General features: G+C 36.8%; 1 protein-coding gene across 5 annotated transcripts in view; it reads right to left on the minus strand.

Moving 5' to 3' along the window:
* Nucleotides 1-7718, minus strand: part of TINAG (tubulointerstitial nephritis antigen) — an 81187-nt gene extending 73469 nt beyond the window's left edge. For 2 of the 5 annotated variants that reach the window (XM_079781073.1, XM_079781072.1), the window contains exon 1: nucleotides 6715-7171. In XM_079781073.1, the coding sequence (XP_079637199.1) occupies nucleotides 6715-7069 (355 nt within the window). In that variant the 5' untranslated portion in view covers nucleotides 7070-7171. Of the gene's footprint in view, nucleotides 1-6714; nucleotides 7172-7639 lie in introns of those variants that run through there. The other 3 variants (XM_079781076.1, XM_079781074.1, XM_079781075.1) reach the window with 3 other exon arrangements.
* Nucleotides 7719-15340: the final 7622 nt, after the last annotated feature.

Genomic DNA, 15340 nt, shown 5'->3' on the forward strand with positions numbered 1-15340 from the left:
CTCAAAAGAGATCAATGATGACTATCATCATATAAAAACCACCAGTAAGATATTATGAAAATAGTACCCTGGTTATATATTAAATCTCTTTTGAGAAAATCCTATATAATAAAAGCCTAATATGAAAATCAACTGAATGGCAGAATGACCAGTGGAAAGACCGGTCACTATGATGTGCACTGACCACCAGGGGGCAGGTGCTCAACGCCGGAGCTGCCCCCAGCCCACAGGTCCCAGGTCAGCCAAGATGGGTGCCAGTTGCTGCCCACCCCCATCACCCCGCTGGTTGCCCCACAGAGGGAGGCATCCGGCAGCAGCAAGGCAATCAGGGGGCGGAGCTGGCAAGTGGGTGGCACCAGGCTGGCCAAGGTGGGTGTCAGTGGGGGCCCCCCCAATTGCCGCACCAGTTGCCCCACAGATCAGCCCTGATCGCCAGCCAGGCCTAGGGAACCTACCTGTGTATGAATTTCGTGCACCGGGCCTCTAGTAATTTATACAAATTTAAAATTCATGCTTTCTTAGCAAAGCAGCAAAATCAACTACTTCATCACATGAAAACTTTTTGACAGAAACATGTAATTAATAGATCACATCAATGGCCCCTAATTAAACAAAATGAATTTTAACTTTTTAGTCATTCAATCTTAGGGGAAAATCTACATGTTTAGAAAATATTTTAAGGTCTGGTATAACTACCAGCCACAATATCACCAAAGCCACTTATGGAATTAACAATCCTCTATTTTTTTTTTCTTCAAAAAGTTGTTTTGTAGGAAACATTTCACAACTGCCCCTCATCAGCTTATATTGTGTTTTCACAGCCCAATATTTTGCTTAAGGAATGAATCTAAAATCTCTATATAAAGACATCCATTCACTTCTTTCCCATGGATTTTTGACATTTCATAATATAGGGAAAGGGAAGGAAACTACTTCTGTCCTGGTTTCTTGATATAGCAAAGAAGAGGAGAAAGATTCAACTTTAAATCAAATTCAAAGTTTTAATTGTTACCCACAATCTCACACTTTTAATAAATGAATGTACACTATGTTTTTAACTTAAAAGGATCCTAAAACTTTCTACTATCTAGGAGCAACAGAATATTCATGCAATGATTCACATTAATTCAAAGTCAAGGGAAGTAATTCTTTGATAAGTTTTATAGGGAGAATGGGTGGGTAAATCAAATATGATCTTTAACCATCCCTCAGGAATCTTGCTTGTCCATCATACCAGTTACGTAGAAAAAGGGAACAGTACTCATAAAGGTCCTAAGGGGGAAAGATGGTCCCTTCTCTGACCTGTACTCCATCAATTTATAATAAAGCCAAATTTTTACAGTGACTTATAAGACCTTACCCAAAATGCCTCTGCCCACCTTACTCCCTTGTGTTGGCTGGGGTTGGGTCCCCAGAAATGGAAGGATTTGCATGATAGTAGAATGGAGAAAAGTAAAGAGGCATAATTTGGAGGTAAAGCAAATGGGACATGGATTGAGTTTGGGGAATGATGAAAAAGAGGAATCAATGGTGTTCCACTAGGATTTTGGCTTTAGCAATACAGGGACAGTGGGGCTGTTACTAAAGTAAGGAACAGGCTTGTGGCAAGAAATCAAAAGTTCTGCTTTGCCTGTTTTAGGTTTGAATTAAATCAAAGTTAGACATCCTATTGGAGAATGTCAAGTAGAGTAGTTCATGAAAATGCAGAGTAAAGTCAAGACTAAAGCATGAGTTTGAGATACAACAATATACATATTTTAAAAGCCTTAATATTAAATAAGAGCCCATTTGAAAGATTGTATATAGGTAAGAGAAAGAGGTCCAGAACTGAGTTTTAAACACTCCAGCCAACAAACATTCAGAAGAGGAAACTGGGAAGGAGTGGCCTATGAGGAGGTAGCAAATTCAGGAGGGAGTTGAATCTTGAAAAGCAAGAGAAGAAAGTATTTCATACAAGCGTAAGTGGTCAATTGTGTAGAATAGTGTGAGGAGGTCAAGAAAATTATACTAGACATCTGAATATAGCATTTAGTAATCTGAAAGGGTCAATTACCTTGCCAAGAGAGATTTCATTGAAGTAGCAGGAAATGAAATCTTGTAGGAATGGCTTGATAAGAGAATTAGAAGTCAAGAAGCAAAATGTTTTGTTTGTTGTTGTTGTTTTCATTTATTTTGCCATTAAAGGAAAAATGAAATGGGAGAGTAGCTAATTAAGGAAATGGAATGAAAGGTTTGTGATTTTTTTTTTTTTACAAAGTTGGGAGATAAAAAGACATATTTTTTCAGGTTGATAGTTGATCAGGATGGAAGGGGGAAAATAATGCTTTATTAGAGAGAGGGGGACAGAAGGAAGAGAGATAGAGAAGAAAGGGAAGGAAGGGGGAGAGACAATTGCAAGGGTGAAGATCTTGAAAATAGTCACTAGAGTATGGGATTCAGAGGTCAAGAGGAGAAATCAACTCAAGGTGAGCAGTAACCCAGATGGAAGTAGGTTGGAAATTATGATGATAGAAAAAATAAGACAATTCCTGGTGGCATTATTTTCACAGTGAAATATGTACAAAACACCACATAGTGAGTTAATTGAATTGGTTACATATATAGCATCTTGACACACACACAAAATAATGACTACTGAAATTAAGGGAGTTTTGCAACTTTAACAGCCACTAATATAAAATACTTGGAGAGTGAAACAATTGGTCTATTAATGTGAGAAAAGAGGGTAATAAGATGTCCGTAATTTATTTTAAAATACTTCATCCTGATGTGTTATAATGTCTGTGCAGGTCTAAACTTCACATTAGGGAATGAAGTTACTGCTCTAATCAGGATTCCACACCCCAGCAGTGGTCATTCTGAAAGGCCTGATTCCAGGGCAGCTGCTACATGTGCTGCCATTACCCGAATTTTGATGAATACTAGAGTGTCCGTATAATGAATGTCAGAAATGGGCATTCATTGGTAAAACTAGTGGCTCATTAATCAGCATAATGGATATATAAATAATCAGCTCTTACTGGTTAAATTAATAGCATTCAATTTATGTATATTACATAAAATATATTAAAGTTACATTCTACTCTTATACCTCATAATTTATATGTATCTCTTAAGGTCAAAAGCCTGTACTCTTAGACCTGGTTCCCTGGAATTGATTTCTAAAAGGCTGTTTCCAGCTACTGGTAGAAGGATTTCTCATACCCTGACACCCACTATAAGGGTAACAGAGTCCTACCTCTGTAATATTATAACATGTGCCGCTAATTTTCACGCAAGGTAGATGTCAGAACATCTTAAAGGACAGTGACTCATGTAGCTTACAGAGGTTGTATTAATTGATTTATGTCTCCTTACCAACATATATTTTTGTGCCCTAGCCCAGTAGTTGGCAAACTGTGGCTCGCGAGCCACATGCAGCTCTTTGGCCCCTTGAGTTTTTAGCAAAGGCCAGCTTAGGAATACCCTAATTAATAACAATGTACCTACCTATATAGTTTAAGTTTAAAAAATGTGGCTCTCAAAAGAAATTTCAATCATTATACTGTTGATATTTGGCTCTGTTGACTGATGAGTTTGCTGACCACTGACCTAGCCAGTTAGTCTCAGTGTTAGAGTGTCGTCGGTGGTTGGTCAGGGTGAGTGCAGGAGGCAGCTAATCCATGTCTATCTCTCACATCAATGTTTCTCTCTCTCTCTCTGTCTGTCTCTCACCCTCCCTTCCACTCTCTCTAAAAATCAATGGGAAAAAAATATTCTCCAGTGAGCATTAACAACAACAAAAACACATATATTTTTTTAAATATCTGTATGTATGACAGCATTTCATCTGTGACTTCTTTTCATTATAATGTGGTTAAGGAGGTTGTGAAGGAGTAAATAACCCTCATCCAATTCAAATGTGTCAGTGACTTACACACGTTTTTTACCAATGTGAACATGAGTTGGGCGTAATCAAATTAGCTTCGGTCTGCTCACAACAGATGGTATACTAGACTCTTTCCTGAAGACCTGCTACATCAAAAGATTCTGTCTGCAAAATCCACTCTGGTTCTATTCCAAACTCTATCACTTGTTTTCTGTAGTTGACATTTGAAATCCTCCAATTACTGGAAGTTGCCATCAGAGAGGAGGAAAAAAAAAACACAGAAGGAAGATATTTATGGATATGCCCTACTTCCAGTTTATACAAAAGCAATGTGATTTTTAAAAAAATTCTCAAGATAATGTATGTGGTTTGAAGTCACTGGTTTAAAATGAACTCCTGGAATAGGTATGGTACAAAGAACTAGACAATGCCATTTTACTAGACAACTGAAAAACAATATTTAATAGATCAGCGAATTAACAGCACATCTCAGAGGAAAGTGACTGTATACATGCAAAATTATATAACGTACCATTGTCTTTTCATTTTAGTTAATTTTGCACAATTTTTCAATATTGTGTAGGAGTATTTTCTTTCAACCAGTTACTTCCATAAGCAAGATAAAACAAAAGAAAAAAAATTACCTTCATGAGAGCAATTATAATCTAATGTGAACTTTTGCTACTAAATAAAATGATTAATTGCTTCCCTCCATAATGAATGCAATAAAAACTATACCTACATAAATTCTACCTAAAACATGATCTTAAATTAAAGTCTAAGCAAAATTCTAGCTCTCAAGCAAAAGTGAACATTGAAGAAGCTGCAATTACTTTTCTAAAGAGTCTCTATGTCCCAAATAAGAAAAACTCAAAAGTACTGCAACTAATATATAATATTACACTCAGCACCCATGAAGCCAACCCTATTCCTACTTAACCCCTTTCCCTGAGTTCTCAAACAAAATAAATTCTTAAATCCTTAATATGACCTATAAATGCTATCATAATCTGACCTCTACTCACCTCTCTAACCCCATCTCATGTCACCCTCAACCCTTCAGTAATCATTACTTCCCAGAAATGATGGTCTCCTTTCAGTTCCTGAACAAAGCTCTTCAGTCGCAGATCTGAAACAGCCCTCAGTTCTTCGGGTCAAATCCCTTCTCTTCATTCCTCAAGTCTCAACTTAAATGTCTTCCTTTGTTGCCCCCTCCCCCAGGCTAAATGTACATATAATTTTATATATTAGCTATATTCTGATATACTTTCTCACAGCACTCTAAATGTTTCCTTCAGAGACATTATCACCATTTGCAATTGTGCAGTGACTTTGTTAAATATTTTATACACACACACCCCAACTTGACTGATACTTCAACAAGAATAAGATCTTGCCTTTTTTCTTCCCCATTGTTGCCCAGAACTAAACGCCATTGCTGGCACAGTGGGGGCATTCAATGAGTAATTTTTTATGTATAACTAATTCTCCTACTCCTAGTAGAGTATCTTCCACTTTTTAGGATTAAATAAATGTTTGCTGAACTGTTTGCTGATAAAGGCAAAGGCTTGGGATAAATGACAATTCTATGGAAATTTTAACATAATGCAGATGTTTTTTAAGTAGTATTTCCTCAATTTTTAGAAACAACGGGACATGGAGAATGAAGCCAGCAGCATCTTGATTTTAAAGGATACCAAATTCTAGTTTATACAACATTTTCTTCTAACTTATTTCTAGCCACCATAACCATTCATAGTATTAGGACAGAACTCTGATTAAACCTGCATTCCTGCTGAGATCTGATAAGACAAGTGACAGAGAAATAGCACCTCATATATGTCTAACAGTAGAGTTTTTGTGTTTTGTTGCAAACTTTGGATATATTGATTGTTCCAAATCTATAGGCATTCTCTTATAATTAGACCAATAGAGTAAATACCATCATTCTCATTATGAATTATCTATCCATTCAATCTTAGACTTTTACAATTACCCTATATGAAGCCCTCATTTGTTTTTAATAGTTTAAAAGTCCCAGATTGGCCCTAGCCAGTTTGGCTCAGTGGATAGAGCATCAGCCTGCGGCTGAAGGGTCCCAGGTTCGATTCTGGCCAAGGGCACTTGCCCGGGTTGCAGGCTCCATCCCCAGTGGGGGGCGTGCAGGAGGCAGCCCATCAATGATTCTTTCTCATCATTGATGTTTCTATCTTTCTCTCTCTACCTCTTTCTTCCTCTCTGAAATCAATAAAGAAATATATATATTTTTAAAAAGTCCCAGATTGGCAAAACAAAACAAATAAATACATGAAAAATCTACTTAGTATTAGGCAGGGTGGGTGGCTAACTTTCTTTTGCTTTTGTGCTGGTTTTAATGACATTAAAATACCACAGATTCTAATGGCAGGAGGTCCATTAATCCCATGAAATAGTAAGTAAAATAGTACATGAATCTGCAGATGATTATGTGACTTTCATGAGATCTTCTAAGAGGTTACCTTCAAGAAATATTGAGAGTCCTGTTGAAAATACATTTTACAAAGAAAGAAAAAAGAGTTTGCAATAACTCTTATATAAGTTGATTGTACGTTCAAAATAGGATTCAGACCAGCATTCATGACTGTCACACCAGAACTTTCTTGAAGGTGTTAGTATGGTTCAGATACCCCACATATAAACCAAAACATTTTAACAATCCAAAGAAACTTATTTTGGTTATCACAATATTCATTTCTATTTTATCTTAAAGGAGGAAAGAAGGAAAGGAAGGAAGGAAGGAGGAGAAGAGAAAGAGACAGATCTTGTTATGAACTAGTAGAATGATTAAACATGTTACCAAAGCCTACCTTCTGGATACCAAGGCTTTGTGTGAGGAGGCCATTCTTTTTCTTCATGGCAAAATGACTTGTAATCAGGACAGCAATCAGAAATGTCCCTTTCACAGAATTTATCACAGTAACACAGTGCATTCGCCTCATAGAACTGAGTGACACAGTCATCATCTCTGTCTTCACAACAACCAAAACTTCTACAGTACTGCCCTTTGAAAATGGCTCTTTTGAATCGAGTACCTTCCAAAACGGTGTGATTCCTTGTGAAATCTGCTCCCGGGTCCACTTGTCTTTGAGATACGTACTGTTTCTCCATCCAAATTTCTGTAAGAAGATAAGAGAAGATTAAGATCCTATACCCGGTCCACATTCTCTCCAGGTCAGGTATGGCTCCCACTTTCTATTATATCCAGTATATAACTTCTTGGGGTTTCTCCTTGGAGCCTGAATTCTAATAAAGACAACTCAGCCTGAATCCTGATACTGATCCTTCACTTGAACTGAGTATACTACTTGTAGTTAAACATTAATGAAGAATTTAAATGTTTACCCAAGATAATGTGTTAGAAACAGACCATTGTAATTCCTCTAAAGTTAAAAATTTATATTTAATATCATGCAAAAAATCTTCATCACCAAAAAAAAATAATTACATAGATGAAATATTGAATATTGCTTGTTTCCCAAAAAATCTAAATTCTTAAATCAAGAACCTCTCTAGAATATGCATGGCCCAAATTATGGCTGCAATGACCACTATCAAGGTATAGAAAATTCAAAAGTCAAAAACACAATTATTCATTTTACCTACTTGCATTGCAATGAAAATTCAGGCTCTCATGAGATTGCCGGCTAGGATCTGTCATAGCAATAATAGTTGTTCTAAATCATGCCCAGTCACACACTGGTTTGATTTCCCATCTGTACTCCATTTACCTACCAGAAACATGTTGATTTCAAGGCTTAGTGGAGCCTAATTCAGCTAGAAATTCCCTGAGGGTGACAGTTCTCTCCACCGGAGTCCCTACTTGGCATCAATATGGGAACCTGCAGTATCTGGAAGGCAGTTAGAGTTAAGAAAAGTCAGTACTCTGTGCTAAGGAGCTGCAGCAGGGAGGGAATTGTAACTCAAAGGTCAAGATGTCCTTAGTGTTTCTGAAGAGCTGCACATGTACAGTGGGTTTTGCTAGACTGCATTTATTCATTAACTACAATAACTCCCTTTGGATTAGGGATAAGTAACCAGCAGACGATGATTCAGCAAGAGTGGTTGGATGGTCTAGTGGAAAGGGCTTATCTTGACAATCAGAAAACTTGGACTCTGGTCCCTGAGCCACTGTTTAATTGGCTTTATGACTTGGGATTCACAATTTGCTTCCCTGTCCTCAGGTATTTTCCTATAAAACCAGGGTTTTCCCCTTCAAGGCTAATTCCAACCCTTCAAACTTGTTCCCTGACTTTGTTTCATAAATTATTGGGTTCACAGTTTTATCTTAATTATTGTACTTTCTTCTGGCACCTTCCTTTTTTATCTTTTTTTTTTAATTTTATATCATCTTGGTGTCACTCTCCATAGTCGCCCTGTCTCTCTAGTCCAAAAGCTACTGCCTCCACTTCCTTGTCATTCACTGGGAATCACCAAACTACAGCACAGTGCTGTTTACATTCCCACCTACATTCATCAATGACCTCTCGACACCCAGTTCCCATAAGCATGTGTCCATCTTTATCATACATGGAACTTGTGCAGCACTTAGTCTGCATAACAACTGGTTAAGAACAGGAGCCTAAATTAGACTAATGGAATTCAAATCCTCCTTTTACCACTGGGAAGTGGCTCAGTCACTCTAGGCCTCAATTTTCTCATCTACAAAATTTGGAGAATAACATTTATTATCACATCAGGTGAATGGGAAGTTAAAATGAAATAATTTACACAGCACTCATAGCATATCCCACATACTAGATAACTATTAGTTATCATGAGTAAGTATATTTTCCACCTAGAAACTTTTTCCTCCTTTGCCTTCTATGCTTTCATTCATTCCTGATTCTCTTCCCTTTCTTGATAAGGCTCCCAAATATCTGTTTATTTTGGGCCCTTTTTCTTCCCTTCTCAATGTTCATTTAAAATATGTTTTCACCAACATTCTCAGTCCATTCCCTCCCTACTCCTCACACCTCATCTTCCCTCAAATTTACCTAGCACTGAATTAACCTAAAAGCTATGGGCCACAAGACCTTATACAAAGTGGACCTCCAACCTTGTTATCTTCCTGACCTTCATTTAAACATCTTTAGTCCTTACTCATATTGCCACTAGTCTTTCCATTCCTCAACACGCCAGCCATATACCTGTCTTAAGACCTTTGCACTTGCTGTGCCCCATGCCTGGAACACACATCCCAGATATCCACATGGTTCAATATCTCACTCTTTCAAGTGTTATTTTAAATTACACCTTCGCAGAGAGGCCATGCCTACATTCCCTATCTAAAATGACACCCCTCTCCAGCTCCAGCACTCCCTATCCCCATTCTCTGTGCTTATGACTAATATACTATAATTTTATTCATTGATCTTATTTATTTTTCCTCCAGAATGTAAGATCTACAAATCATAGAATTTTGTCTATTTATAATTTGTCTTTTTTCTTCTGCAGCACGCAGAGCCTGAGACATATTTGTCATTCAGTATACATTAACTCAATCAATGGATGAATTTTCAATTTTCATTTCCTGCCCCTGTATTACATCTACTGAGTACTGTTGATGACCCACCAGCCCACAGAATTGGTGCCACCACACATTTTTGGATTTTTATCTCAGTTAAGCTCTTAAATGCTACTTGTCTCCCATTTTCCTTATGGCTTTGCTTTCCTAACTTACTAGAGATCATCACTTTCTAGGGATGACTTTCTCTCAGAGGTTACCAAGAAAACAAAGAAGCCATAAACCTATCTATATTTGCAGCCATCCTTCTAGGTTCAGAAGATTAGGTGTCATTCTGCTGTTAAGCAATTCTTTCACTTAGGATTTTTAGTCTGTGACCATTTATGCTATTCTTTTGTATGTCTCTTGGTTCTTATTCATCTTCAAACTCTCTCATGCAAGTCCTTTAATCTGTTAGTAGGATTATAGCAGACACTATTGTCACCCTGCCCATATTCCCACCGTCCTTACTATTTTAGAACAAAGCTAGCTAAAATTCCAATTTTATGAGTAATTGAGCAGAGCTCAGTCCTTACCCCATCCCACTACATAACAAGCCAGAAGTGCTAAAGAATTAACACCCTCCCTGTAGGCCAGAAGCAGTCTTTATAAGATGCCTAGAGGAAGAGGTATATATATATACCCCACTCACCAGACACTGGGAAGAGTTATCTCTGATATCCTCACATAGGTAGCCCTCATTCTGAGGTAAGAATGGGAGTTCCATAGGCAGGGGAATTGCCAGTGGTGCCCTAATTTATTTGTTTACAGACCACAGCAATTTATCATTGTCTGCTAAGTGTTATCTACTGATTACAACATCCCACTTTGACTAATATCTCTTCTCTAAATTGACAAAAGCTTTAAAATAGTCCTGCAAAGGAACTTCACATTGAAAGTGACATATTGACACAAGTATTTCTACTAATGTATTCCTTTAGACCAGTGCTTTTCAACAGGGGAGAGTTTGCCTCTCAGGAGGAATTTAGCAATGTCTGGAGGTAGTTTTTACTGTGCTGACTACAGAGGTTCCATGAGCTTCCGGTACATAGAGGCTAGGGATGCTGCTCAACATCTCAGAATGTGCAGGTCACAACCTGCAACAAAGAATTATCTGACCAAAAGTGTTAATGACACTGTTGATAAACTCATATTTACACTTGTTAAAAAAATTTTAAAGAAGAAAAAATTAGAAACAAATGAAAATAACACATTTACTTGCAAATGGATTTAAATAAAGTTTGATCACATGGACTTCCAGTTAATGGTTGCTTTGAGATGTCAACTAATGACAATAGTACATATAAACTAGAGGTGATCTTTTAAAAATTTGGGGTGTATCGAAACAGGTTTGGCTCAGTGGACAGAGCGTCGGTCTGCGGACTGAAAGGTCCCAGGTTCGATTCTGGTCAAGGGCATGTGCATTGGTTGCGGGCACGTCCCCGGTGGGGGATGTGCAGGAGGCACCTGGTCGATGTTTCTCTCTCATCGATGTTTCTAGCTTTCTATCTCTCTCCCTTCCTCTCTGTAAAAAATCAATAAAATATATTTAAAAAAAATTTGGGGTGTAGTGTATGTATGACTCAAAGGTTAGAGTCCACCATGCCACACCCTCTTCCAACCTGATGATTCTCTTTGGATGAGATGCATTTTAGATGAGAAGAAAAGTTTCACATTCCTTCTTCTTGGAATTTTTACAACCTCTATTTCACACACAAAAAAACAAAAAACAACAACAAAAAACAGTGGAGGCAATCAGCAGCCTTCTGGGCTTTGTAGGGGTGGGGAGAGTGAAGTCAATCAAATAATTTCCTTACAATATTTAGCTAGATGCTATAAAAATTGCTGCACACTGGAAATTTTAATGTTTATATTGAAAGTTTAAATAGGCAAAATATAAACTTGAAAAGGAAGAGGGACTATAGAGAGACATAACAAAAATGTGGGCTTACTAAACATTTTATCTTATTGGCTTAAATTCTGTCATTAGAGATTTATTCGTCTGAATTATGGAGTTTATTCCTATGGTAGTAAGTGGTATTTGGTGAACTAAAGTAATATTATCTCACCTTTCAGGGTTCATGGCTTGATATCTTTACTTTGACAGGAAGTCTAGGATGCCCCATGAGTGGTGAGGACTGGTGAAGACTGGGTAAGGATGGTAAGAAAAGCACAGGGAGACTTGCCAAAAATGAAATGCTCTTTCTTCACACATTGGGGCATCAAGTAATTATACGAAGTTACCTTCTTATTACTACTCCGCTGGATTATTTCAAATCTTAGAATAAAGGATTTCAATAAGACTTAAAGAAAACTTCTGACTACAGGGTGCAGTTGTCTTTGGATTAAGCTGCTGAGGAAGACTGGAGGATTTTGCACATTATAATTAATGTATATATATACATGTGTACATATCAGTATAATACACAATACATATTGTGTGTTACTATGTGTAATAATCTCTTTTGATCCTTGCAATAGTCTATGGTGGCAAAATTATTATTATCCCTGTTTTAGTTTTTACAGATGAAGGGCTGAGACTCAAATGACTATGCAAGGTCACACAGCCAGTGACTGACTGTGTGATTCCAAGCGTGGTGCTCATTTTCCTGCCCCATCCTGCTTTTCTGTATAAATGTTCACCTGGCTGTATTGATTAAGCCTGGATTTAGCCCATGATGTGAATAATTGTTCCAGATCCTTTTCCAATGCAGTGATTCAAGGTGGAAAGAAATTGGAAGGAGGTGGAGATCTAGGTCAGGATCACAGGGTTTTACACAGATTGTCTGTGCATTTTTTAATCGTTCAAGTGAAACTCCACTTTTCTGTAGAATATTTGGCCTCTAATTACTCATTGCTGAGAAAATTGGAAAAAAATTAAAAACTTAGCCAACTCATAAAATGATAAAGAGGACCTTGCAGTAGCTCCTCAACTAACAATAGCTCGAGATGCTGGGCTCAGGTCCAGGCTTTTAGCAACTTTGCACGATAATTAAACAAGTACTTTGGATTTACTTTCCCCTTGTTTTTTACTTTTTGCAATGGCAATGTTAACAACTTTTTTCATTTTGTTCCAGTATAGAATTGTGTGGTACAGTGATTTATGCACTGTGCATTTGCAGATTAAAACGCCCTGAGGGAGTATTTGATTTAAACCACCAAACACCAAAGAAAACCTCTAATGGCCCAAGAGATTGTATGCATTTAAACCTGAAAGGACGAGAGAGACAGAGAGAAAAAACCCTGACAAAGGTCTCATTTTCCTTCCAATGGGGTCTCTATTTTGATTCAAAGGCCTCCTGCAGAAGTTATGTTTCCAATTATTTGCCTTGTTGTAGACAGTAGAGGGGCCTTCAAGCCTCATAATAATAAGACCCAAAAAAAAAAAAAACTTTTTCACCCCCAGAAAAAAAGAAAAGAAAAAATAAAGGAACATAAATGAAGGCCAAGGGTACATATAGTAAAAGATTACATTGGAGAAAAAGTTAACAAAAATAGTTATAAGAAAAAGTTGTGCTTCTTATAACTAAGAATATAGTTTCTTTCACATCAAACTTCTAATTTCAATGTATTTAAACAGGAGACAATAAGAAATGCAAAATAAACTACCTCTAGAGGTAATGAAATTTTTAATTAATACTTTATTTCACAAGAGGCGCTTGAAAATAAGAAATAGGCCTGACATCTCATTCTCTTTGTGCATTTCTAACAGTTGTTTACTCAAAGTAAATATATGTTGAACTTCAAATGTATTCTAGGCACTGCTATATTTGATGGATGCACAGGGTAATAAAACCTATATTAGTACTTAAAGAACAACCCAGTTTAACCAGGGAAGCCAACATAAGGAAATCAGTGCAACCAGCCTTCGTAAGTGTTATTTAAGGGACAGGTAGGGGATTTAATGAGGGCATAAAGGAGGTAGTAGGCAATCTTTCTTGGTAGAATTAGGGAAGGTAATATTAAGAAATGACATTTTCATTGGGTCTTAAAGAATACTTAGGTATTTTCCATGTAAAGTAGACAGAATGTCTAGACTGAGAATGGATAGGGGCCATATTATTTTTGGAACTTGAGTGACAAGGACATTTAAATACAGACTATAGATTATGAAAGAAATATAAGTCAGTGGTTGGTTTGCTCACCCAACAATATTTTTTAAGTAACAGCATACACTTTCCTTTGGGGATCTGCTCTTCTCCCATCATGTTGGGAATAGGGGTTGCCTAGGGTGAGTTCCAGATTACTTGAGAGTGACTACATGGTGGACTTAGCTACATAGGAGAAGCTGTTTAGGAAAAAGATTAGCTCAATTTATAATATCTTCTTTGGTTTTCTGGTGGGTACCCAGATGAAAATGACTAATGCGAAATTAGTTTCCATCTGTGATAGAGTGTGGGTCTGGACGTCAATGCATAGTTAATAGTAAAAACAATGGGAGTGAATGATACTACCCATCACCATCCAGGGCTGAAGCATGCCTCTTTAAGATATTTGAATAGTCTAAATGTGTTTGCAAAGAATGTTATTATTTTAGAACCTCATAGACCCTGAGGTTTATTAACTGAAAGTTTATTATTCTTTTCTATAAAGCACATGTGTCCCTCATGTACTTGTTTTATGGGAGATGTCATGATACATGATAATTATTCTTAGTTTTAGATTCAAATCAAAATCAGATTGAAAATCCTTACTGTGGCACTGGTCAGCTTATCTTCTTATAGGCTTGTTAACTCAAATATCAAAATAGAAAATATAACACCAATTTTATAGAGTTGCTTTGAGGATTAAATAAAATAATCTATGAGAAAGTACTGGAACCACGCAGAAGTTTCTTTACTTGCAAAGGATTAGCTTGCAAAAGGATTATCAACATCAATGAGTTTAAAATACAAAGGGACTCCAAGGTCTTAGCTTGTGGTCCTAGATGCATTTTCTCTTAAATGACTTTAAACAGAATCTTATCCTTTCTGCTGATTTATATTCAAGTAGTAGTCTTTTCCAAACTATGACTGTTTTGTCTATGTGAAAATGTGTGAATAAGACAGCCACTTTCTCAATGATTTCTACAAAAGGGGAAAGGGAACTCAGCACATGACAATAGCATTTGCTATCTCATCACTGTTTTTATTGTGCAAAAATTTCAAGGGGTTTTGAGCCTGTGGAATCTCCACAAGAGTGAGGCAATCATCCTAAATCCACAGCACCAGCACACTCAATGTTTAAAAGTTCTTTCGGTTACAAACCCACAGTCTCACTTCTGAACTCCTAACCCAGTGGTTCACACACTCACTATAGATCAGAATAACCTGGGAATTAAAAATTATAAAAAAATAAAAGCAAGCCAGTTTGTAGGTCTTACCCCTCAAAATTATTTCATTGGTACTGTATTCAAGAGTGTCAGGCTAAATACAACTGCTGGAACAACACACTCAAAAACTATTTCATTTTTTTATAATCACTTTTTCTCACCTCTTGCCCATTAATTTCAATGATACAGACACAGGGCTTTCAATTATTTCATGATTTGTGATAGGTCCTTTGGATTATTCATACTGAAAAAATGAGTCATACCATATACTTGTGTAATGCTCATTCATTTCTTTATCACTCTTAAATTATAAAAATTATCTCTACTTTCCATTTCATTATGTCTTTCCTTTTTAGCACTATTCTTTGCACTTACTTACTATGATGGAGTTAATGATGACCATAAATTAGCTCAAAAGTAACATATGCATGGATGTCTTCCTGTCTATGACTCAAGAAACATAATGACTAAAATGATCTAATTTTACTCCATCTGTTGGTGGTAGGCTCTTTTAATTGAAGTATAACCTTGTTCACATAGTTACAGCCCATAAACTGAAAATTTAAAAGTAGAAAAACTTCTGTCTCTGATATAATAAGCACTAAATATATATATTAGT

This window comes from Cnephaeus nilssonii (genome assembly GCF_951640355.1).
Source record: "Cnephaeus nilssonii genome assembly, chromosome: 9".
NCBI lineage: Eukaryota > Metazoa > Chordata > Mammalia > Chiroptera > Vespertilionidae > Cnephaeus > Cnephaeus nilssonii.